Source organism: Lepidochelys kempii, chromosome 4 (assembly GCF_965140285.1).
Source record: "Lepidochelys kempii isolate rLepKem1 chromosome 4, rLepKem1.hap1, whole genome shotgun sequence".
NCBI lineage: Eukaryota > Metazoa > Chordata > Testudines > Cheloniidae > Lepidochelys > Lepidochelys kempii.
This window is the reverse complement of record NC_136383.1, coordinates 52,945,811-52,969,237: the sequence shown is the minus strand read 5'-3', so window position 1 is coordinate 52,969,237 and position 23,427 is coordinate 52,945,811. Positions and strand designations below refer to the sequence as shown.

The 23,427-nt window shown below is 40.7% G+C and overlaps 1 protein-coding gene across 1 annotated transcript in view; it reads left to right on the top strand.

Annotated features, from left to right (window-relative positions):
• FREM3 (FRAS1 related extracellular matrix 3) overlaps window positions 1-23,427 on the top strand; it is a 122,306-nt gene that overhangs the window by 27,714 nt on the left and 71,165 nt on the right. The window contains exon 3 of the mRNA XM_073341227.2: window positions 20,349-20,495. Within this exon, the coding sequence (XP_073197328.2) occupies window positions 20,349-20,495 (147 nt within the window). The remainder of the gene's footprint in view (window positions 1-20,348; window positions 20,496-23,427) is intronic.

The following is a 23,427-nucleotide window of genomic DNA, read 5'->3' as shown; positions in this document are numbered from 1 at the left end:
TTGTGATCTTACTTGCACTGATAGATGTCTGGAAATACTCTATAGAAGTATACAGAGTGTAAAACTAGTGTGAGATCAAAATTTGACTCCTAATATCTAATGCTATGCCTGGCATTAGTTGCTGGAAATACTGTTAGCATCTGGTGTCCCTTACTGATAGGGCTTCTAGCATTAGACACCAACAGCCAGTTCATCTCTTCTGTAACTCCATTGACTTTCCTTTGGCTACAGATTGCACTGGTTTGTACAGCCTGATTTTCAGATTGAGCTTTGGGTTTGTTCAAGGCAAAAATCGATCTAAATCATGGAGTTTCATATTTTTTTTTTATCAAAACTGCAAGTTTATCATGTTTTGGCCATGGAATCATAAATCAGCCCAAGTTCACTTGAAAGGTTTATGGACCTTTCCAGTAATCTGCGCTGAGTTTTGGATTTGTAATAAAACCTAAATACAGGTGGGGTGTTTTGTAGGGTTTTTGATTTCATACATAGATCCAGTAAATAGTCTGTGTTTGTCATAGTTATGATTATAGGAATTGGTTGTTAATAAATCTTTATTTGAGATACCAGGTAGGTATTCTGCTCTGTCATTCAGATAATGGATAATGGCTACTTCTCATCATTGTTATTTTGTTACATGGAGCAGACACTCATAACAGTAACAACCAGAGCACAATTTTCTGGGGATCAACGGCCATCTGGGAAGAGTTAATGGCCCAAGGCTTAGCTGAGTGCCATTAACCGCAGCCACTCATTATCAGAGTTTTGGCTGAGACTTGTTTCTAGAGCCATTTAGTCTTAGCAGGGAGCCTGGAGCCTGACATAGACCCAGACACAAGGCTTTGTTCTGCTAGGTGATGCAGTTTCCAGTGGCTAAGGTAAAGGGCATTTATAATGAGTCAATGCACTATGCATCAGTCAGTCTGAAGAGTCACAGTATTGTCTGGAAATTCAAGAACCTGCAGGAAGGAAATACTAGGTGGAATACATCCACAGGCAGAAGACAGCCTCCTCTCCGTTATGTGTAATACATCTCACTAGCTCCTTGCCAACTTTTCAGCAATGACAATCTGTTTAGTTTTTGGATATAGCATGTTCTGTTAAAAGTTTTCAGATAAAAGTAGGACCAGTTAGCTGTCATGTGTGTTCTATATTCAAACATCACCACTATCACCATCCATTTTTTAACACGATGTGTCTGCCACCTGTCTTTCTTCCCTGTGGTACAATACACAAGAGACTAGGAAATTGTCACACAGGGACAACCAGTTGGTTTATGAATTCCATGACTGGAGCAGCTGTACCTTCATGAAGGCTTTGATTTTTCTTCTTGGGTATCTTACTCCCTCTCTTTTACATGCGCCTTACCACAATGGTATCCTGACCAGGAGCTCTGAACGGAGCTGCTATCATAGCCCAGTCAGTGCTATTCCTGATTGTTTGGAAGATATAGTTATAAAGAGTCCATATGTGCCTGGAGCAGAGCACGCCTATTTCACAGGACATACCCAGCACGTTCCTTTGCAGCTATCAGGGGATTGGGGATGTGCAAAGATCGTGTCAGAGAGCGAGGGAGCCAGGTTTCAGAGCGTTCTGGGAGGTGGAGAAACAAGAGACAGAGGGAATGGGTGGCAGTGATCTTCTGTGAGGTGCAGAGGGCATTTCAGAGGAAGTAGAAGAAGAGAAGGAAGGAACAGAGACAGGTTGCATTGAGCTTGAAGTTTAAGGGAGATGATCCAGGTGGGCAGAGATGGTGATGGGGAAGGAAAGGGTGGAAGGAGGGCCTGGGGTTATGCAGATATCACCAGAGATCGGAGGAGATAGAGCTCGTGGGAACAGAAAAGGGGGAAGGGGAGACAGAAGCGATGGAAAGTGATGCAGGGAAAGAGGGAAGGAGAAACAAAGAATGAAGGAGCAAAGAAGTCTGTCAGGCATGTGGACAGGGTAATGCCAAGTAGATAGCGGGGTGGCAGAGAAATTAATTAGCCAATGATCAATAATGCAACAGGTCGATTAATAAAGGGAGGCCACAAAACAACTGCATGGATAATCAACCAAGGGAGCAGTAATGCAGAGAATTAGTGAGCAAGGCAATGAGGTGGATGAAGTACAGTGGGTTTGGTCATTGAGGGAGTCAGAGTTATAGCTGCTCTGGCAACAAACCCAGGAAGTTAAGCAAGTATCAGTGTGGTGATACAATTAGAGAATGGACCTGAGGCTGTAAAAGCCACAGAGAGCCTTTGAGCCCCTTTCTCCTTATGGGTTGTTCTGGGCCAGGAAGCACGTATAAAAATGTTTTCGGCATATAGCAGGAGATTACATTTCTGACCCTCGTTTTGGCACTTCTCCAGAATACAGACAAGGATCTGTATAGTGAACAGTCAGTCTATTCTTAAAACTGATTTATTCTTACATCCTGTATTCGTTTTACTTGACTGCATTGTACTAGCACTCACAAAGCACATTTATCAGCCTACAATATGGCCTGTAAGGCATTTATATTTCCAGTGTTAATAAGGTCATTGTTAAAACTCATATTGTATATATTGATCTTGTGACATCTGAGACTCTTGGCAGGTCATCCGGATAGGTAATCAGACTAGTCAGCTTTTAAATGCACTGATAGATGTTTAAAATGATTGGTGCTTTGTTTAGACCCTCTGTGAGAATGTCTAAACTAAGTATGACATACTAGAATGGATTAGGATCAAACCACAGGCAGAACATAGATGTAGTAAACATTAAGTAGAGCTGTGTGAATAATTTTTAATGTCAGATTTATTTAATTGTGCCTTTTTTTCTGTGTTCAAAGAGATCACAAAATGCTGGAATGTGTTTATTATTGGGAATCATTCACAAATGTTTTTTCAGTAAATAATCTTTGGTCTGCAGATTGCTCATGAATTGTGAATGTTCAGAATTTAGATTGGCAATTTACATGGATCGCCTGATATTGTTCTGGTCTGTGATTGGATGATTTATGTAATTAACCAAAACAGTGAAAAGAAGTTAGCTCTTCGGAATGCAACTTCAAATGTAACTCATTTGGTATGTAAGGAAAGAAAGGGGCGGGGGGATCAGAAGCTTCCAGACACCCTTAGCCTCCTGTTGCAGGCACAGTGAAGTCCAGGTGGTCTCTGTGCATCATTGCCAACATCTAAAATTGTTTTGCAAGGAACTGTTGTTAGTGTAAGCTGGGCATCACAGAAGGCTCTTGCGGTGTTTCTGGTGAATTGTAACACTAATATAGTGCTGTACAAACATTCAACTACTTGTCACAATAATCCTGTGAGGTATGTTTATAATACTATTGTTACCCCCTTTTTACAGAGGAGGAAGCTAAAGAAAGGAGGTTAAGTGACTTGACAAAGGCTACAGAAGGCATCCATGTCAAAGCTCTTAGTCTCAGTTTCATGCCCAGCCCACTGGTGTAATGTTATTTTTCACCATTGAGCTGCCCCTCCGGTAGCCAGAGGTCACAATGGTTGCTCAGAAGAGAAGCTGGCTCAGTGTCAGAAGGCTGGCTGAAGGAGCTTGCAGTTATCCTAATGCTATCAGTGGCAGTCTGAGACACACTGTCCCCTGTAGCTATGAACTGATTTAAATCCCCCAGAAAATTGAGGGACTGGTAGCAATAATTTTTATGAATCTGAAAGGCTGTTGTCCTTGGACAGCTGTAGTGCAGACCATGAATAACGAGTGGTACCTGAAGAAAATTCATGACAAACTTTCAACCCTAGTAATCAGCTTACATTTTCAAGGCTGTCCTCCCCAGGAAGAGGAAAATAAACTTTTTTTAAATTTTGTTAAAAATAAAAGATGAAATTAGCCCAAATCAGGGACTCTCTCAGCTGTGGACTTCCTGGGTCCCAAAGACTGACTTTGCAGACAGTTTTGGGGGATGAGGGGTATGTGGAAAGAAATGGTGGCATCATCATGACACTTCAGGTTACTGGTACAGCAGAGAGATCTTAACTTTGTTCAGACAATTTATTTTTCAATCTCATAGATTTCTCTTAGACAGTAAAGCAATCTGAGAACCCTCTAGGGCAAAAAATTAGACAGGCAATTTCTCCTTGTGAATGGGAAGAATACAACAGGCCAGATGCTGGCCTCCTAATCAGGTTGCTTTGCCTCTGCAGTGGTGCAAGGTAGTCATAAGGTTTCCCTTAAAGTACAAGTGGGGATTCCTTTGGCGTGAGCGGAATCTCTGGGTGGCATACAGACAACTACACCAGCCTAAGCCACCCCTTACTTGCTAAATCTTCGCAAAGTAGGAAGTGTTTCTAGATCATGGCTGGACCATGTTGTACTCTGGTGATCTCTGACCGTAGTAATGGCTGTTCCAAGCTGGCAAAAATTCGAGCCAGCCCTCAGCTGGCTTTAGGACCCAAGGCAGAGAAATCAGAACTACCTTTTTTGGCCTGACAGCTTATGCCATGTGGTGTGTCAATACACCTGAGCATTCAGCTCTACAACTGGTGATTGAAATGCTGCCAGAATGTCGGGCTGAAGATTTTAATTTTTATAAAAGAAAACAGCACCAGATGCAGTGTGGAGATTTTACTGAGCACTAGATTTCTTTTTGTTTTTCAGTGCGCTTTGGAAATGGCTGATATCGACTGTCACCAACAGACTATGATTTCAAGCAGTTGTATGCGGCTAGGTGTTGTGGGATTTCATACTGTGGCAATTGAATAACAAACTTGGAAAGAATGAATGATCACTAAACAAGTTTATAATACATTATGATTTATAACAGGGAATGCAGATGATATTATCACATTAGGTTATTTATAACAGGTTTAATTCTTTTTATTCCATACAGAGAAGAAAAAAAACAACAACCCAAAAGGATTAGGAGACCGAGAAGGGCCTAGCATTTGACTCAAGTTTTATTCCTTGTTTCTTTTCTTCTCTGTTGTCCTGTACTGAGCACCTAAGTGAAAGTTTGGCTGATTTCCTTCAGCTGAGGATCTAGCCCAGTAAATCTCATTGTCTAACCTCCACAGTTCTGTCGGTCTCCTCTTGCTCAGGGTGTGGGAAGTCCTGACTTCAGTTTTACAAGTAGTGGCCAGATATGTAGTCCCTACAAAGAGAAGTTCCTTCTGTAGCTATACATTTGCCAAAAGGAAATCTAAAGGCCTGTCTTCAGGGTCCCCTTAGGAATCTTTGCCATACTGAGAATGAGAGTGATGGTTTTAGAAAACCTAAATTTCTCGCAGCAAGTGAGGGATAGTCCTTTCAAACAAGATCTTCCTAAACACAGATATTCCACAAGACAATGTCATACGTTAATGCTTTACTACTGTGCTAGCAACAAAGGAGATTTTTTTATAAATAGAATTGTGTGATTCAGTACAGATTTCAGAGTCCCTACTGATAAAATTTCTGATCTCAGTCTTAAAATCTACAGTGAAAAGGCAACATGCAGTGTCCTTATTAAGACACAATACACAGTCTGTGTAAAGATTTTTTTTCTTTATAATGTACTGGACATCCACACTCCTCCTGTGCTTATAAATATTGATTGGATTAAAGACCTACATCCAAATCTTACTCTCAGTTGTAAACCAGTGGCTTTAGTGGAGTTACTCTGGTTTTATATGGCCTCTAAATTTATAATTCATAGAGAAAATGCACTGGAAACAGATAGCAACACCATATTGAGTTTAGAAACCTACTTCCCATCCCTTTTTAAATGCAGAATGGACACAGCTCTGGCAGGCAGTGATTGCAGGGCTAAATGTTCAAATGTGGACAACTAATTTGCATTCACAAGTTGTACATACAAACCCAGCATATGTATACATGCAATAGTAATAGCTTAGGTAATTATCTCTTTTGAGTAGCCAAAATATTCTTTTTTGTGAGTAAATGTGAATTTTATGTATGCATGAATATTTTGCAGGCTCACCTTAGACTTGGACATTTGAAAATTTTTACCGTAACCTTGTGAAGAACATTTGTATTGTTTCAGAGGAAAAGCCTCTTTTACTGTCATCTCTTCTGTTTGGCACATTAACCCTCTAGAACTAGGAAATATCAAAAACTTTTAGATGTGTTCCAATCAAAGTTATCCATATATGTCATTGCTGGTGTTTTAAAAAAAAATGGTCTGTTGTGTTTCACTGAGTTAGTGTTTTACAAGTATATTGTGGTGACTTTGGTTGGGTAACTTACTATAATATAGAATGGGGTATTACATCATGGCACATTAGGTCAAGATTTTAAAGAAAACTTCAACTTTTGAGTTAGTGGTTACCCGAAGGAGCAAGATTGTGGATTGCTTTTTTAAAAATGTGTTCAGTATTAAGGAAACAATACAATAAAAAATCTGTTTTGGTGGGGGATGTGCAACTTGATTTAGGTGGAGAGGGAGCGGGAAATGGACTCTGAAAGTAAGTCCGAATAAGGATTGTTCTGTTTTTCTTGTAAAATGGAATGGAATCAAGTTAAGTGAATGAGGCAAAAGGTCTGAGCCATACATGAAATAATATCCTTGATCAGGAAGGAGCATTGCTTTATTTCATTAAGCAGATTGGGTTTTTATAAATTGCTTGCAGTTTTTGCTACAATGACCACATGCAACCTTACAGTCTAAGAGAGCTCTGGAGGAGGGAGATTGGGTGGGCAAATACCAGGGGGTGGTGTGCCTCTCAGCCTCCTACTGTACAAACTGACTTTCTGTTTTTCTGTATGCATTGGCTCATTGGTCTCAAATTACAACTCTTTCAGTGAACTTTTAGGTCTCTTGGGGAAAGAAACCTGCCTTTTATGTTAAATTTAAAATCTGGAGGCCAGGTAACTTGAACTGTGCATTTCAGCCCCAGATCATAGTTTATAGTAACACAATTTGCTACAATGAAAATAAACAAGGATAGGCCTTTCCTTCTCTTTTTACATGGTTGGCCAAGTGGAAAACTGTTTCATTGTGTAAATAGTTTAAAATAAATCTATAAAGACATTAACATTTCCCAATGATAATGAACATAAGACACTTTAAATGATTTATTTTGGGTGAAATAATGCTTTAATGCCTGTCAAAAACTTTTATGTATACAACCATATGTGGCAGTACAGCTGTTGTAGAATTAGTTACTTGGACGTATCTGATCTCTGCAATGGATAAGGATCAGCTTTTCATCAGCTAACTTTTAATCAGTTGAAATCCAATACTCTTTTGCAACACTTTTAAAATGATCCCCTTTCTGCACTGTGAACATTTAATATTAGCGAAAGGTTTAATATTCAACAACCAGCTTTGTTATCCATTCTGCCTATTGTATTTGGACACTCTCTCGAAGAATTGACTTAAAATAAATGTTATTTTATAACCTTCGCATCATTTTTGTATTGATTTGCTCAATGACAGCAACTATTCTGTATCTATTCTGCAAGTGCCGGTGTGTCATTAGACTGGAATTTTTGATGATATTGCATTCCATGTATTTGAGAGCACAGGTGGAGACTTTGTATATAAGAAAGTAATTGTACTGATATCTTGATGTTTCTCCAAATGTTTGTCTTTTGTTGTGCAGAAATGTAGAATGTTAAGGCTTAAGATATGTCTGTCTGAAAAGATAACCCTTTCCAGAACAATGTGACTTACAGTGACTGAGATAGTATCTTTTTGATCATTCCAATATTTGTCATTTACGTTGTTTTGGGGTCATTTGAAGGAACAGTCCTTTCATAAGGAAAAAATCCATCCAATTTTACTTTTAATAACAGAAATATTTTGATATATCATCAAACTTTGAGAAGTTACATTTTGTGAAAACGAGGTTTTCCTTTACCTAGTGTAGTGAGCTTGCCCACAGCCTGAATGAGCGGCTAAGTATACAGTAGACCCGGGGTCGGCAACCTTTCAGAAGTGGTGTGCCGAGTTTTCATTTATTCACTCTAATGTAAGGTTTTGCGTGCCAGTAATACATTTTAATGTTTTTAGAGGGTCTTTTTCTATAAGTCTATAATATGTCTGTAAACTATTGTTGTATGTAAAGTAAATAAGATTTTTAAAATGTTTAAGAAGCTTCATTTAAAATTAAATTAAAATGCAGATCTTATTAGTTTAGTTTGATCCTTGCCCTTGCTTTTCCTTACTGAGTTTTCCAATGTCTGGCACGTATTTGGATACTTTAAGCTGCACACAGGCTTCTGAGTGATCAGTTGTTAACCGGCTCCGAGAGGGACAGAGGACAGATTTCATGTGTCAAAATACCTGTTCACACAGGTATGTGGATCCAAATGCTGAAAGCTTTGCAAACGCAATTTTCTTCAAACAGTTAAATTTCGCTGGCAGGGACGTCCAGCAGGTCAGCATAGAGGCCCCATGGTCTCTCTCGGTAGCTTTAAGTGCACTCCGCATCTCCAAACTTTGATGCCCACAATTTTGAGCTTTTTAACTGATTTCAAAATCTTCAACACCCATCCACTGAAATACAGACAAATCCAAGTCGCTTTTGTTGAACTTTTCAGGTTTAATGAGAAAAGAAAGCATTGGGCCAAATCTCTGGAAATCTTGAAATCTGTCAGAAAATTCTGATTCCAGTTCTTGCGTGTACATTCTAATCTCAATATCAAATGCAGTGTGCTGTTCCACGTGACGTGATGTAAGCAGCAAATCAGGACTTAAAAATATCCCAGTACAGTGGCGCTGGAACAATTTTTAAAGGTGGGGGTGCTTAGCTGTGCCCCCTCTTGCCCCTGTCTTCACCCCTCACTGCCCCAGGCTGCGGCCAGTGGGCCACAGCTGGGGGCGGCTGCTGAGCCCCAGGCTGGCAGCCGGGACTCCAGGCCAGCAGCAGAGCCCCCCCAGGATTGGTGGTCGGGACCCGGGGCCGGCAGCAGGCTGAGCGGGGCCTGCAGATGGAACCCCAGCTGGCAGGGGGCCAGCGGCGGGTTTCCCAGGCCGGCAGCGGAGTCCCCTGGACCGATGGCTGGGCCCAGGGCCGACAGCGGGCTGAGTGGGCTGGCAGACGGAACCCTAGCTGGCAGCGGGCTGGCGGCCGGTACACCAGCCAAGCAGTGGAGCCCCTGGAACCGGTGGCCAGGACCTGGGCAGTATGAGTGCCACTGAAAATCAGCTTGCGTGCTGCCTTTGGCACGCGTGCCATAGGTTGCCTACCCCTGCAGTAGACCTTATGTGCAAATCCATGGTGAAGAAAGGAAGCTTAAACAAGATTAGAGATGCACTACAGCTGTTTTAGTTGATTTACTCACAGCGGTTACTTGTTTCTTGTGTGAGTAACAGTATGCCCAAATGCTTTTATAAAGCTTTGTGTTGTGAATAACTGACATTCAGCAGCAAGAAGATAGACCTTCCAACTGTATCCCAGGGTCTGAGCCCATTTCCTCTGCACCTTCTCCCTGATCACCTGACAGCAACCCATTTATTTTCAAGCAATGGGTTAGTATCCACTATCCTGCTAATGGCAATGGTCATCTGCAAAAATATTGGCATCCACAGAGCATGTGTGGTAAAGGAACATTATTTCATCTGCTGGAGCTGAGTAGAATGAAGGTCAGCCAGTCAGGCTAAAACAGAGGGCTCCCCAAGTCTGGTAGGATGGTGGGCCTGAGGATCCCTATATGTTTTCTTTATGCAAGTTACAGAAGTTAAATTTTCTTTCTGAATTAGATTCCAGGCTTGAAATTCTATTCCCCCTCCCACTTTTAGTGTTACACAACTGTACATTATTTAGAGTTCTAGAGTCTGAGTGTCCTTTTGCTCGCACTGCTCTATTTCCATGGACTTTGGTGGAGTTTCTCCTGGTTTACACCAATGTAAGCCTTGATGTGGACCTGTAATATATGTGAAATCTAGAGCATGGGAAATGAGCCTGCCCTGCTATTTGTGGGCTGCTCAGCAGCTAGATTTCTCCATTCAGCTTTCTGGACTGCAGCAGGAAGGCTGTTTGATCTTTAACGCTCCATTTACTGCTGTTTTAACAATAGTCAGTCACTGTGCCAACGTAATGCACACTACCCAGGTAGGCTTCTAGACATGTGAACAGATGTGTCCGCAACTCAGTTGTATCATTCTGTTTCTTTGTCACTTGATGTAGATCTGTGTTCAAATCATAGTTCAAGACCTAAAAGCTAATGTAAATATGAGAGAGTTTTACATCCTTTACAGCAGGGATCTCAAACTCAAATTACCATACACCAGACCTTGAAATTTTGCACTCTGATTACCCTGGATGACAGTTGCATAGCTTCAATTAGCTGAGGTACTCCATCAAGCGATTATAGTTAATAAGGCCTGTGACTCTTTCACTACAGAGCCCACAGGCCTAAACCATACCTCCTAGGAATGACAGATATTGCCAATTTTACCTGTCAAGCAAAGCCTACAATTTTTCTTCTGTCAAAAAGTACTTTTGTAAAGAAGACATCCTGAGTGTCAATTAAGCCAAAAACAAGCTCTCTCAGTTTTCAGTGCTTTTTTTAGCACCATTCTCCTAGCCACTCTCCTGGTTTTGTTTTTCCCCAAGTTATTTTTGCTCTCTCTTAACACACATGTCAAGTATTGTCGAATCCCAGGGTTTGGCTACACTTGCACGTTATACCGCAATAAAGCCTCCCAGAGCACTCTACCTTACTCCCCATCCACACTGGCAAGGCACGTAGAGCGCTCTGACTCCCTGGCTGGAGCGCTCCTGGTACTCCACCTCCCCGAGAGGATTAACAGCTGTTGCACATTGGCTGAGACGCTCCAGTGTAAAGGGGGAGTAACATTATTACGCACTGATTGACCTCCGGAAACTCCCCATAATCCTTTTAACTGAAGCACCCTCTCTTGTTTTGTTGTGAACTCCGGACCTGGAAGTGCCGTTTCAAAGCTCCGTTTCGGGGGGCTGCTTATCAAAAAACAAACACAGCTACCGTTTGCTTTGAATGAGTGAGAGGCAGGCAGGGGGGCTCCGTTTGGAGTGCCAACAGCTAATGTTTGCTTGAAGAGAGAGGCGGCGCTGGAGGGTTGGGGTCCGTTTTGGCGAGCGGCTGCTTATCTCGTCTATGAGAAAAAAAGAAACCGCTGCCGTTTGCTTTCAGTGAGTGAGAGAGAGGCGGGGGAGGGCGAAGGGTCTGTACTTACAAGACAGTGTGATGACACACTCTCAGGACCCCAAAAACCCACTCTCTCTCCCCCCACGCTCCCTGTCACTCTACTCCCCCCCCCATTTGAAAAGTATGTTGCAGCGACTTGAATGCTGGGATAGCTGCCCATAATGCACCGCTCCCAATGCTGCTGCAAGTGTGGCCAGGACAGTGCGCTGGCAGCTGTCAGTGTGAACAGACTGCCGCGCTTTCCCTACTCAGCTGTACAAAGGCGGGTTTAACTCACAGTGCTCTACATCTGTAAGTGTAGCCAAGGCCTCAGTACTATGCTAATGAAATTAATACACTGAAAGAAAATCGAAACATTGAGCCATATTAATTCATGGTGCAACTGCACTTGACTGGGGTTACACCAGGGATGAATTTGACCAAATGTATTATGGAGGCAGTGTTGAATTTTACACTAAATCCTTCCTTTTCACTTTTTATTTTTTTGTATTTAAGGACATATTCTAAGTGAGTATAAATCAGCATAGCTTCGTTGAAGTCAATAAAGCTATGCTGTTTTACACCCGCTCAGGATCTGTTTGTTAGACTCCAAATTTGGCACAATAACTCTTCACAAAAACCCTCAACTTTCCATGTATTTTCTTAAAAAGTATTTACAAACTTTTTTCCAGAGGAATTTTTAATACCCCCTTTATGAAATGCTGCCTGAGAGTCTTCAGTTTTTCTGTGATTGCAGTCTAGCTAAATAACAACAGTCCCCACAAACTGCAGACTTCACAAACACAAGTCACTTTTGAACTTTTACAATTAAACACATAGGAAAATAACTCTAATTTGTTATAACCTAACTGGTCTTCTGAATGAGTAGCCCGTGTAACTGTAAAATTCTGTCAACTTCAGTTTCCTCATGCAGCCAGGCTCCCTCCCTGACTCATCGGCTCATCTCCTACGTAATCTCTCATACACAATCTCTGCTGCTCCTAACTGTGAGGAGTCAGGAAAACAGGCTGGCCAGAAGCATCAGCCCATAAGCCTCCTTGCTTCATAACCCCAGTCTCTATTCCACAGCTTCACTACTGAGCCAGAATTGGCTTGTTGGGTGTTTAGTTGGCTGCTTTCAAAGTCTACAGGTTGCTGGTAGAGACAGCCAGCTGGTCAGCTCATGAGCCTGCTGTTCAGAATCCCCTCCTCAGACCCTAACTGCTGGCCAATGTTAGGATCACCAGCAGAAGTCCCACTCTCTCATAAACCACCTAGGAATCATTGGAAGAGCAGCAGCTCTTCTGTCTGATGAACCACAAACCCAGATTGTGTGTCTGCCCTTGAAGCGATGCAAATTGGGTTTGTCAGCACAAGTTGGTTGAAACCCTCCCCTTTGTCGGATCCCTGTTGCTGTGTTATCACTGCCTGCCATCATGACCGGTATTTCCTCATTGTTTGCTTGTACTGTCTGTCTGTATCCATCTGTTGTCCCTTGTCTTATACTTATATTGTAGGCTCTTTGGGGCAGGAACCTTCTTTTTGTTCTCTGTCTGTGCAGTGCATGTATCTGGTTCATGACTAGGGCTCTTAGGTGCTATGGCAATATAAATAAATAATAATATGGCTGAAAAGACCAGACAGCTTGTTTTTTTAAAGTAGCAATAACAAATTATGGCTTTGATTCCGTCGTCCATTTTATCCATTTGTCGCCACTCAAGTTGCAATCTTTGAAGAATTATCCTTGCACAGGGGAGTTCTGTGCTGGTGTAAAACTTGTGAAGGCAGCATAACCACTTCCTGCTCGAGCTGCCTCTGGTGTGGGGAGCCGGTGGGGAGGGGGGCATCAAACCTTGTAACAGTGTGGTCTAGCAGTTCCTCAGCTGCTCTAACTTGCACTGGGGTCAGGTGGCAGAGGATTGGGAAGCCACAACTAATTCCCTGATGGCACCACCGGCCTGTGACAAGAGGAGCTCTGGAGCAGAAGAGAATCCTTTGCTTTTTTTATGATGGTCGTATGTCAGTAAAATATGTTAATCTCCTGGAGGTGTAGTTAAATTTGTGCATTTGAGTGCGATTTGGAGCAATTGAATGTGCACATTATGAGGTGAGGTAGCAGGGCCAGATTTAGGGGCAGGCAACCCAGGCAACTGCCTGGGGCGCCAGGCTCAGGGAGTTGTTTTTGTTGTTAACGACAAGGAAAAATAGAATGTTTGAATTAAAATGTTTCAGGTACTCTGTATGTGGATTCATTTTTCACTAACCTCCTAGAATGTTCTGTACCTTTGTAGAATCTCACGGAAACTTCCAGACTTTATGAGAACTACATTTTCCTCGAACCTCCTAGAATGTTGTCAGCCATGCCCTCATGGGTATATAGGGGGCAGGGCATCACCAGCCAGTCAGTGAGATGTAAGAATAATGTGAAGTGAGAGCGCAACTGCGATATTGTGAACCTTGTTTTATTGTGCAATTGTGAAAGTGTACTTATGTTTTAAGACTTGAAGAGTATTAGTAGCAATTAATAAAGGACATATTTAATGAAACACCAGAGATTCCTGTCAAACTCCTATCAACGCAACAATGTAACTCTCCCTAATAATGTCTGCTTTGCTCTCCCTAATAATGTCTGTTTTCCCCCATAGAAAATAAAAGATGCCCATGAAGAAGCCTTCAGGAGCTCAGTATAGGAAGCGAAAAGCTCAATTGCAATCTAATTTGCAACAAGGGGCAAATTTGATAGGAAAATATCTGATACAGAACAACATAGACCGGGCTTTAGGTAGTACCAATCGTCCCAGTGCAGAAGAAATTGAGGAGTGAAGTGTAAAATTATGGAAGTTCTATTACTAAGGAATTAGCAGATTTACCTGAAGATAAGGAATGGAAATCTGAGGAAAGTGGTGGAGAATCATCCAGTTTTCCTGGAGAGGTAAATGAGAATGATAAAGAATGATAAGCTATTACCGGCAGGACAGTGGGGTGGGAGGAGGTATTGTTTCATGGTCTCTGTGTGTATATAATGTCTTCTGCCGTTTCCACAGTATGCATCCGATGAAGTGAGCTGTAGCTCACGAAAGCTCATGCTCAAATAAATTGGTTAGTCTCTAAGGTGCCACAAGTACTCCTTTTCTTTTTATAAAGAAGAATGTGGCTCATATGAGAAGGAGAGAAACGATAAACAAGAATCAGCCTTGCATGATGACAGAAACAGCAGTGAGAAAAATTGCACACCAGAAATCAATATATTAGATCCTGCTTTATGGCTAGTGATCCTTAATTCTGCTGATATTATTGTACAATTTTGAATGGGCCGGGGAAAATTGAGGCTATAACATTTCCAGTAAATGAGCAGACTGTAAAAGAGTGCTCATGAAAGGTGAGAAACTGAATCAGCATTGGCTGGTTTACTCAAAATCAACTGACAAAGTGTTCTGTTTTTGTTGCAAAATATTTCATAAGAATGCCAAATCATTATTTGCGCTTTCTGGGTACAATCACTGGCATAACTTAGCCGATGCCCTGAATCTACATGAAAAGTTATCCCGCCATTTTACAGCCTGCTTCAAATGGATGGAGGTAGAGTCCAGGCTCAAGCTAAATAAATGCATAGACACAGAAAAACAGCACATTATTAATGTAGAAAAACAGCTTTAGAGGAACGTGCTCAAGCGTCTGATCTCAATTATCCTCTTCCTTGCAAAGAATAATTTAGCTTTCCGGGGCTCATTGGATAAGTTGTTCACTGAACATAATGGTAATTTCCTTAGTTTGGTAGAGCTCCTTAGAAAATATGTCATACGTGAGCACCTACATCGAGTAGTTGGTAAAGAAGCTATGGACCATTACTAAATCAAAACAAATTGGTTGATCTTATGGCAAGGAAGGTGCTTGATAACATATTAATGTGGCTTGGCAAAACAAAGTACTATCCTGTAATAATGGACTGCACTCCCGACATTAGTCACAGTGAAAAGATGTCATTTTACAGTAAGATTTGTTGACAACAAGAATGGCTGTATCCAAGTAAAGGAACACTTTATCTGTTTCCGGTTTGTCGGCATAACAGAACTGTTGATGAATATTTTGAATGAGAATAAAATAAAGTTTCAGGACTGCCACAGCCAAAGCTACAACAATGGCATGTGCACATAGGAAAGAAACAGTGGCATCCAGGCAAGGATTCTTGCACTGAATCCAAGAGTTTTCTTCGTGCCTTGTGGCTGCCATTCCTCAACCTGGTTATGTCAGATGCAGCGTCATCATCTTTAGATTCAGTATCTCTTTTCGGAGTACTGCAAAGGATATACATCCTGGTTTTAGCATCAACTATTATGTGGAAGGTCCTCACAGACAGTGTTACAAATCTGTCTGTGAAGCCACTAAGTGACTTGGGAGTCGCCATGACAGTGTAAGGCCAGTGAGGTACCAAGTGACTGAGGTTGACGATGCCCTGATGGAACTGGTGCAATCAAGTAAAGCTAAGGCTGGAATCCGACAAGGAGCAAAGCCTGGCAAACCAGATCACTGGCTTCAAATTTCCGATCTCAATTGTGGTTTGGCATGATATCCTGTTCCAAGTAAACATTGTAAGCAAGGCATTACAAACTCCGTCAATGGACATTGCAACTGCTACTACTTTGATGAGAAGCTGCCTTGATTTCATTGTGGCCTACAGAGACAACGGATTTGAAGATGCCATCACTGCTGCCAAAGAAATGGCGGAAAACATAGGAGTTGAGCCTGTCTTCAAGGAAACTCATATTCATCAGAAGAAGAGACGTTTCCGAAGGCAGAGGTGAGGTGCTAGGAATTGCAGAAGAAAAAAATCAAGAGGGAATATTTTTGCTCACTCGTTGATGCGGCTCGAGTATCCGTTGACGAAGGTTTGGACAAATGAAGCACCACGAAAAGATCTGGTTTTTTTTATATTACTTTAGTAAGCTGCCGGCAGACAGGAAAACACTTGAACAATTATACAGACCTTCACTGGATGCTGACACATGTTTGGACGTCAATGAATGTTCGGAAGTTAATGATAAAGACCTCTATGTCTAAATGGACAACATCCTTCACATTTTGCAATATGTGAAGCACTCTCCACTACAAGTTCTCCAATTCATTCATGATGCAGAGCTGAAGAACACTTTTTTCTCCCTAATGTGTGGATAGCTTTGAGGATTCTGTCATGCTACTGGTCACAGTTGCAAGCGATGAGCGCAACTTTTTGAAGCTCAGGCTCATTAAAACATATCTTCAATGGATCGATGGCCAATGAGAGCCTGACATCACTTGTTATTTTATCACTTGAAAATGCCATTAGCCACTCTTTGGATCTCTCTGTGCTTCAGCTCGCGAAGGCAAAGGCGAGAAAAGCTACCTTTTGAATTGAAAGGCTAGGGTAACATTCTAAGGCTGTCACCTACTGTAACACTATTTAATACTGGTCTACCCAATGTGAGTGCACAGTTCAATTTCTTGATGTTAGTCCATTTCACTTATTCTTAAAATTAGAAAGTTTCTATAAGCTTTGAGGAAACAATTTTTTTATTTTGTTTATATATGGCATGAATAAATACAGATTTACAGATCTTAGTGTGCAAATTTACCTTCTTCTATGACAGGGATAAATCATGCATGCAAATTGTGCATCAAAGTCATGAAATGGGCTCCAAATGCAATAAAAAATAAGGTATTCAAAAGTTTAACAAATGAAGGGGGGGGCGAAGACATTCCTTGCTTGCGGCGCCATTTGGTCTAGGGCCAGCCCTGTGAGGGAGGTTGTATGGAAAGAGAATAGAAGTCTGTTGCAGAGGTGAAGAGTCTGTGAGAACTTGTAGGTGTTGTGGTGTTTGAGTGGTAAGACAAAAGGATGAGATTGCTATGGATGTTATCTTCCCTCGGCTGGGGAGTTTCTTGATTTCTTCAATAGCATTGATGGGAAATGAGCTTGAACAACTTTAACTGTAAATTAACAGGGATTTTTATGTGGGAATTTACAAAATGTCACAGTAACTAAATCAAAGCCTGAAGCGTGCATTGCTGAAAAATGGTGTGTGCCTGTACCTCTCATGCTCTTTTATTCAGCGGTGATGACAGAGGTACAGGGCATTTCCTGGGGATTAGTGACCATCTGCTTTGGGTCACCAGCTCCTCCATTTAGTCGTTAATCCTCAAGATACGCATTGTGCCAAGGTCACTGTTGCTTTAATAGGTGAACATATGCAAAAACACTTCTTTTTCTTCTGTTTTTGGTGTCTGTATTGTGGCTCTTTCCATGTACTAGCTGATTCTAAAGAGAGAATGTAGGTATCTTCATACCATAACAATATAAACTTCTCAGTGAACTATGCTTTTCTTTCTTCATGAATAACATTAGCAACATTAAGTGGAACAAAAATGGTTCCTACATTTGGCAAAATATTTATGTAACATGACAATAAGAATATTTAGACAGTGTTTTGGTTTTGATCAGTAAGAATGAATATGTACACCCGCCTTTTGATATTGTTTATTACAGGTGAGTTTTAGAATCCTCCTTAGCTCATGAAACCAGCAAATGCACGCTGATGTCTTCTGTCCCATATCTCTCCTGTCACACTAGCAACAAGATTGCTATATTCACATGGGAGAAAAAATGCTTTATTTAAGTGTCCATGTTAATCATGGGTGGTAAGCCGAATGTGAGTTATGCAGGTATTTCCCAACAAAGCTTTTACCAGACTACCATGGATGTTGGAGATAAAGTATTTCAGAAATATTTTGAGTTTTAAAAATACATTTTCATTCCTGTTTTCATCTCTCTGTACCTGAAAAACCAGGCTGCCTTAATAATGCTAATGCTCTAGCAGCGTAAAGCGCCTATAAAAACAACAGCTGTCCCCACTGGCAAATATCAGTAACATAAAGGGCGACTACCAAAGGCAGTTTTTCACATGGATATCCCAATTGTCTCTGTGATATTTCTATTGTATCTATACATGTGTGTTCCTGAGTGTGTACATATGAACATATGTGATAGATTGCAGAGCCACATCATAAATTGCATTTCTAATGACTGACTGATGCAAATATGTCTGGTGTGTGGGGAATGTTGCTGCTGAAGAAATTCCAGAGAGTATTCTAACCCACCCAGACACGGTGGACACAAGTTTCTTCCCATGAAGAGTGCATGACCAACAACTTAGTTTGCTTTCTCTTTCTCCATTCATAATGTACAAGTTTTAAAGGCCTAGGGAAGTTAGCACAAGTTCCTCATCCCATCACTAACCTCTGTTTTCCGCAGTTAGTTCAGGCGTGTGGAGAATACTCTGTTTGCTCTTTTTTGTGATTTGAAGGGGGTGAGTGCTTTAGAATGCAAACACTGACTTCAAAGAAGTCAGTATTCATGATTGGAAACAGATGTAGTCAGACATGTAGTTGCACTCTCTCTCCTCTATGTGTCTGTGTAGTGTCATAATTTGCAAATTGTACTCTTAAATTGAAACCTCTCTTTTGGTTGTAGATGCTAAGAAATTAGAAATGTTCCAGTTTATCCTAGACTGGATTAAGTGCTTGAAAACTTGTGTAGTCTGTTCGCATAACTGTCACCTGTAGGAGTGTGTTTATCCCTCAACGAGTCAAAAGATTCTTTTTTAAAAGTTGTCTTTTTCTTTAAAAATCTGGCTCTGAATCACACTCACACTTCATTTGTTTCCAATCCTCCACTTCCAGGCTAAAGTAGCATTGGCAATTTGGGGCACCTAGTGCTTTTTTTTAAAAGAAATAACCCAACCCTGACAACAGTTGATTAGATAAGTAGAGAAAAAGGAAGAAAGGCTGAATCAAATAGCAACCAAGAACAACTTTGATTGTTGGCCATTAATCACACTGAACTTCACTTTGCACCAGAAATAATTATATGATTTATTGGGGTGTTTCTGAGGACAAAAAAATATCACCACCTCCACTGGCCATTGCACACCAGTCATAAAGATGCATGTGTGGATTATGTTTTCAGAGGTAATTTTTCAGACCACACATTGTGACTCCATGTCAGCCAGAGCGGTAAACAAACAGCTAAACTGAAAAGGTTGCGGATTGGTAAATAGCCCTAAGCTTCAGCAGTTAACAAAGGTGATATTCAGGATTTCTTTATTGATGGATGTTGAGTTTCCTAGGTGCCATTAAAATCTTTAGTTCAGGAGTACAATTGATTAGAAGCTGGAAATGTCAGATGGAATAAGAGGAAGAAATCATGTTAGGATTGATTATTATCTTTTACACTGATGGAGCTTCATAGATTTTTATTGGAGTTACTCCTGATTTAGAGTCCAATCCAACTCCCGCTGCTGTCAACAGAAGTCCTTCAACTGATTTCAGTGGGAGTTAGATTAGGCCTTTACTGTTGCTGTAAAGGCATTTATCTTGCCTGGCACAATGGAGCCCTAATCTCAGTTGCAACCTCTAGGCACTGCCATAATACAAATAACAATATTAATGTGGTCTCCCATTGATGCTGGAAGGAAATTACATCTGGCTCCTGTTGGTTCGAATATAAGTTAGATGTGCAAATTCCCTAAGTATCCTTTCAAGAGTGTTTAGTATGATTTATCTTTGAGGTTTTTTAGCTTTAAATGACATTACATTCATAGTTCTCTCTTAGTCTCATCTATATAAAAGAAAACAGAGAATAATCTGAAATGTTATTGAAGTAAATGTTGTTAAATTATTTTCCTAAGAATAAGAAGGGACACTAATTACAACTCCTGATTATTCCTCTTGTGCAAAGTATTACTCACATAATAAAGAATGTCGTATCTCACTTTATTACTCAGTAGCCAAACATGTGGCATATGTGTAAATTCAGACTATATTCAATTTTTTGTGTGCAGATGGTATACATTGGCATAGCAAAAGCAGCATTAATGCAACGCCACATTCTGACCTAGCCATGGCTCCTTGAAAAGCCACCTTCCCAGACTTTTCCTATCAGGAGTAGGACTAATTTCTGCAAAGTAATGGCTAGCTCAGTTAGAGAGTCTGTACACTAAAACACACTGACCTCTGCCTTCTGGCCAGGCCTTCGGGTCTGTAGAGTGTGAATTTAGTGTGTATTGTGGGAGCTTGTGGGAAGGTACTCGGTTATTCCATGCTTGGGCACTTGTTTTCTCAGGTATACCTAGATGAGGAGAAAAGCTTCCTAATTTGCCCTGATGCCAAAGCAAATACATTTGAATGACAATCTCAGAGAATTCTAGCCCTGTCCTGGAATTCATGTGCTGTATCATGATGTCTGTTATTTCCATGAATCACAGGAGGAAATAAGCTAAAGGGCCAATGCTTCCGTTTGAACTGGGCTTGGATTTCACTGGAGAAAGAGTACTACATTGTAGACGAGGACTCCAAGTTCCTGGAGGTGACTCTCAAGCGCAGAGGATACCTAGGAGAGACATCTTTCATCAGTGAGTTACTTTGTAATTGTTCTAGATGTCATATGGGGAGAGCGGCAGCTTTGTTATGGAGCATCAGTAGCTACTGTTCAGCTGGTGCTGCTGTTTTTTACCAAGTCAACATCCAGGGACCACGGTAGTGACACCACAGTTGTTATTTATTGTTGGTACAGGGCTCTGTATGTGTGCAGTGTAGTTGTAGCCATCTCGGTCCAAAGATATTGGAGAGGCAAGGTGGGTGAGATAATATCTTTTATTGGACCAGTTTCTGTTGGTGAGAGAGACAAGCTTTCAAGCCACACACAGCTCTTCTTCTGGTCTGGGAAAGATGTTCTGAGCCTAAATAGCTAAATGCAAGGTGGAGCAGATTGCTTAGCATAAGTAGTTAGCATGTATTCTAAGGGACATTCAAGGAAGAGTGCCCCGTTAACACCGCTGCAGTCATATAAATCAGACACTGGATTTATGGCTTATTACAACAAACTGCAACCCACTAACCCCCTCTTTTAGTCCTGTGACTACAGAGATGTTAACGGGCCACTCTACCTTACAATATGTGCTAGCTATTTACGCTTCCTGTTCCAAATTGGGATGAAAAGTAGATATCTCTCACACACAAAAATATGAACCAAAAATCGGGGGGGAAAAGTCAGTTTTGTTGAAACTTTTTGTTTCAATTTTGAACATTTTTAATTTAATTTTTTTACTATAATTTGTTTACATTTCTAAATTTCAAACCAGCAAACCAGATTTGTTCATTATGAAAATGTGAAAATTGTTGATGTTTAGACAATTTCTAAACTTTTGTTTCAGCATTTTTGAAATTCCTCTAAACTGACTGAGCCTTTCCTGTGAAAAGTTTCCAGTTTTGACAAATCAGCATTTTTCAACAAAGAAAATCTTGTTGAAAAAGTCCCTAACCCGTTCTGCTCCTCAGCTTTCTGTACCAGGAGGCTGAAGCTCCTATGCAGGAGCAGTTTGTGAAGCAGCTGAAAAAAGGAACCACTGAGCTAGAACAGGGGACTCAACGGGCTGACACCAGCGTAGATGATACTATTGTTGGCATAAAAGGCCCCTAATTAAAGCCAGGTGTCCTACCCATCAAATTTCACTGAGAGTTGGGAACCTAGTTGGGTTCTTTCGGGATCTTTGAAAATCCCACAGTGAATAAAATGAATTCCAAAGAAGAAGCGAAAACATATGACAGATAATGAAGATAATAATTGTTTGTTTCTTATACGTCAATTTACTTTTTGGTTTCTGGATCCTGGCTTTTGTCCCCCACATACCTGTTTATTTGTTTCAAAATAACCTCCGGACGAGCTACAAGAATGATCTGAGGTCTAGAAAACATGCCTTATAGCAACAGGAGCTTAGTTTGTTCAGTTTATCCAAGAGAAGGATAAGAGGTGATTTGATCTCAGTTTACAAGTACGTACATGGGGGAAGAGATTTTCAATGGTAGACTGCTCTTTAATTTAGCAAAAACAGGCATAATGATTGGAAGCTGAAGCTAGACAAATTCAGATAGAAGTAAGGTGTAAATCTGTAACAGGGAGTGTAATTAATCAGTGGAACAGCTTACTTAGGAATCTGGTGTATTTTCCGTTACTTGAAGTCTCTAAATCAAGACTGGATATCTTTGTAAAAGCTATGCTGTAGCTTAAATGAAGTTATGGGTTTGATGCAGAAGTTACTGGGTGAAATTCTCAGACCTGTATTCTGCAGGAGGATCAGACTAGATGACCATAAAGGTCCCTTCTGTTCTAAAAATCTATGAATAAATTATAATGATTTCTGTTGGCCTGATTGGTAACCTTTCTCACCGGCCTGTTATTACAACTGCCCACAACTGTAAGATGTGATGCAACAGCTAGTAGGTATTTTGACATTTTTAAATGAACTGGCAGAAAAAGGAGGAAAAAAACCCTCTTTACAAAGATTTGTTCTACAGTAAAACCATAATTTGTAATAGTGAGTATGTGTATAATCCATCATCCTTCAGAAAGTCAGGCATTTACACTAGCTATTGGCAGCTAATCCTTCCTCCTGATTAGTGAATGCATGAAGTTTTCCACTCATTCAAATATGTAGAAATAGTAACTTTTCCTCTTTCCATGCATTCTTGTACAGGAGGGATTGATTTGACAAATAGGTTCCTATGCCTGTGGTCAGGAATGAGAGAGCTCTTTGCTTTAATCTAGAAAAAAGTCTAGGTCAAGAGGGCCAAAAACTCTTCCTTCTTTTTAAAGTAGTGTCCCTATGGATGTTCTGCTCTAGGTGTGCTTGCACTTCATGTGCCTCAGATCAAGGATTTTAAGTAGTAGTGTCCATTTGGCCCATTTGGTCTGAGTAGGTTTCAGAGGAACAGCCGTGTTAGTCTGTATTAAATCAAGCATTCCTAAATATTTCTCAAGTGTAAGAACTGGGAGTCCTAATTTGGGAATTATTTCACACTGCAGTTTTCAGGATATCAGATTCTTTCATAATCAGGTAAGGGATTCAACATGACAGGGGCTCATTATTCTCATCCCAGGGAAGTAGAGTGTTTCATAATTGCTAGTGTCAAACCATAATAAAAACAAGTCCACCTATTTGATTTGATGCTGTGTAGAAACCTTTAGACAGTAATGAACACCAAAACCCCATAGTGGGATATAGAGCCTTGCTTCATTAAACTCACAGTTGGAGTCTGTTAGTTTGCTCACGCTCTTTTGATTTACCTAACTGTAAAATTTCTACAGCTGGAAAATTAAAGTGCAAAAACCCTTTACATTTTAAATGAAATAACTCTTTCTCTGCAATACACATCTAGGTTGGTTTATGCTATATGTTTAAAATATGGTACCTTCTACTTTGTTACAAAATGTTTCTTATTAAAAACACTGTACTTCTGTAATGCTGTTGTCTGTGGATCTCAAAGTACTTTACAAACATTAATCAG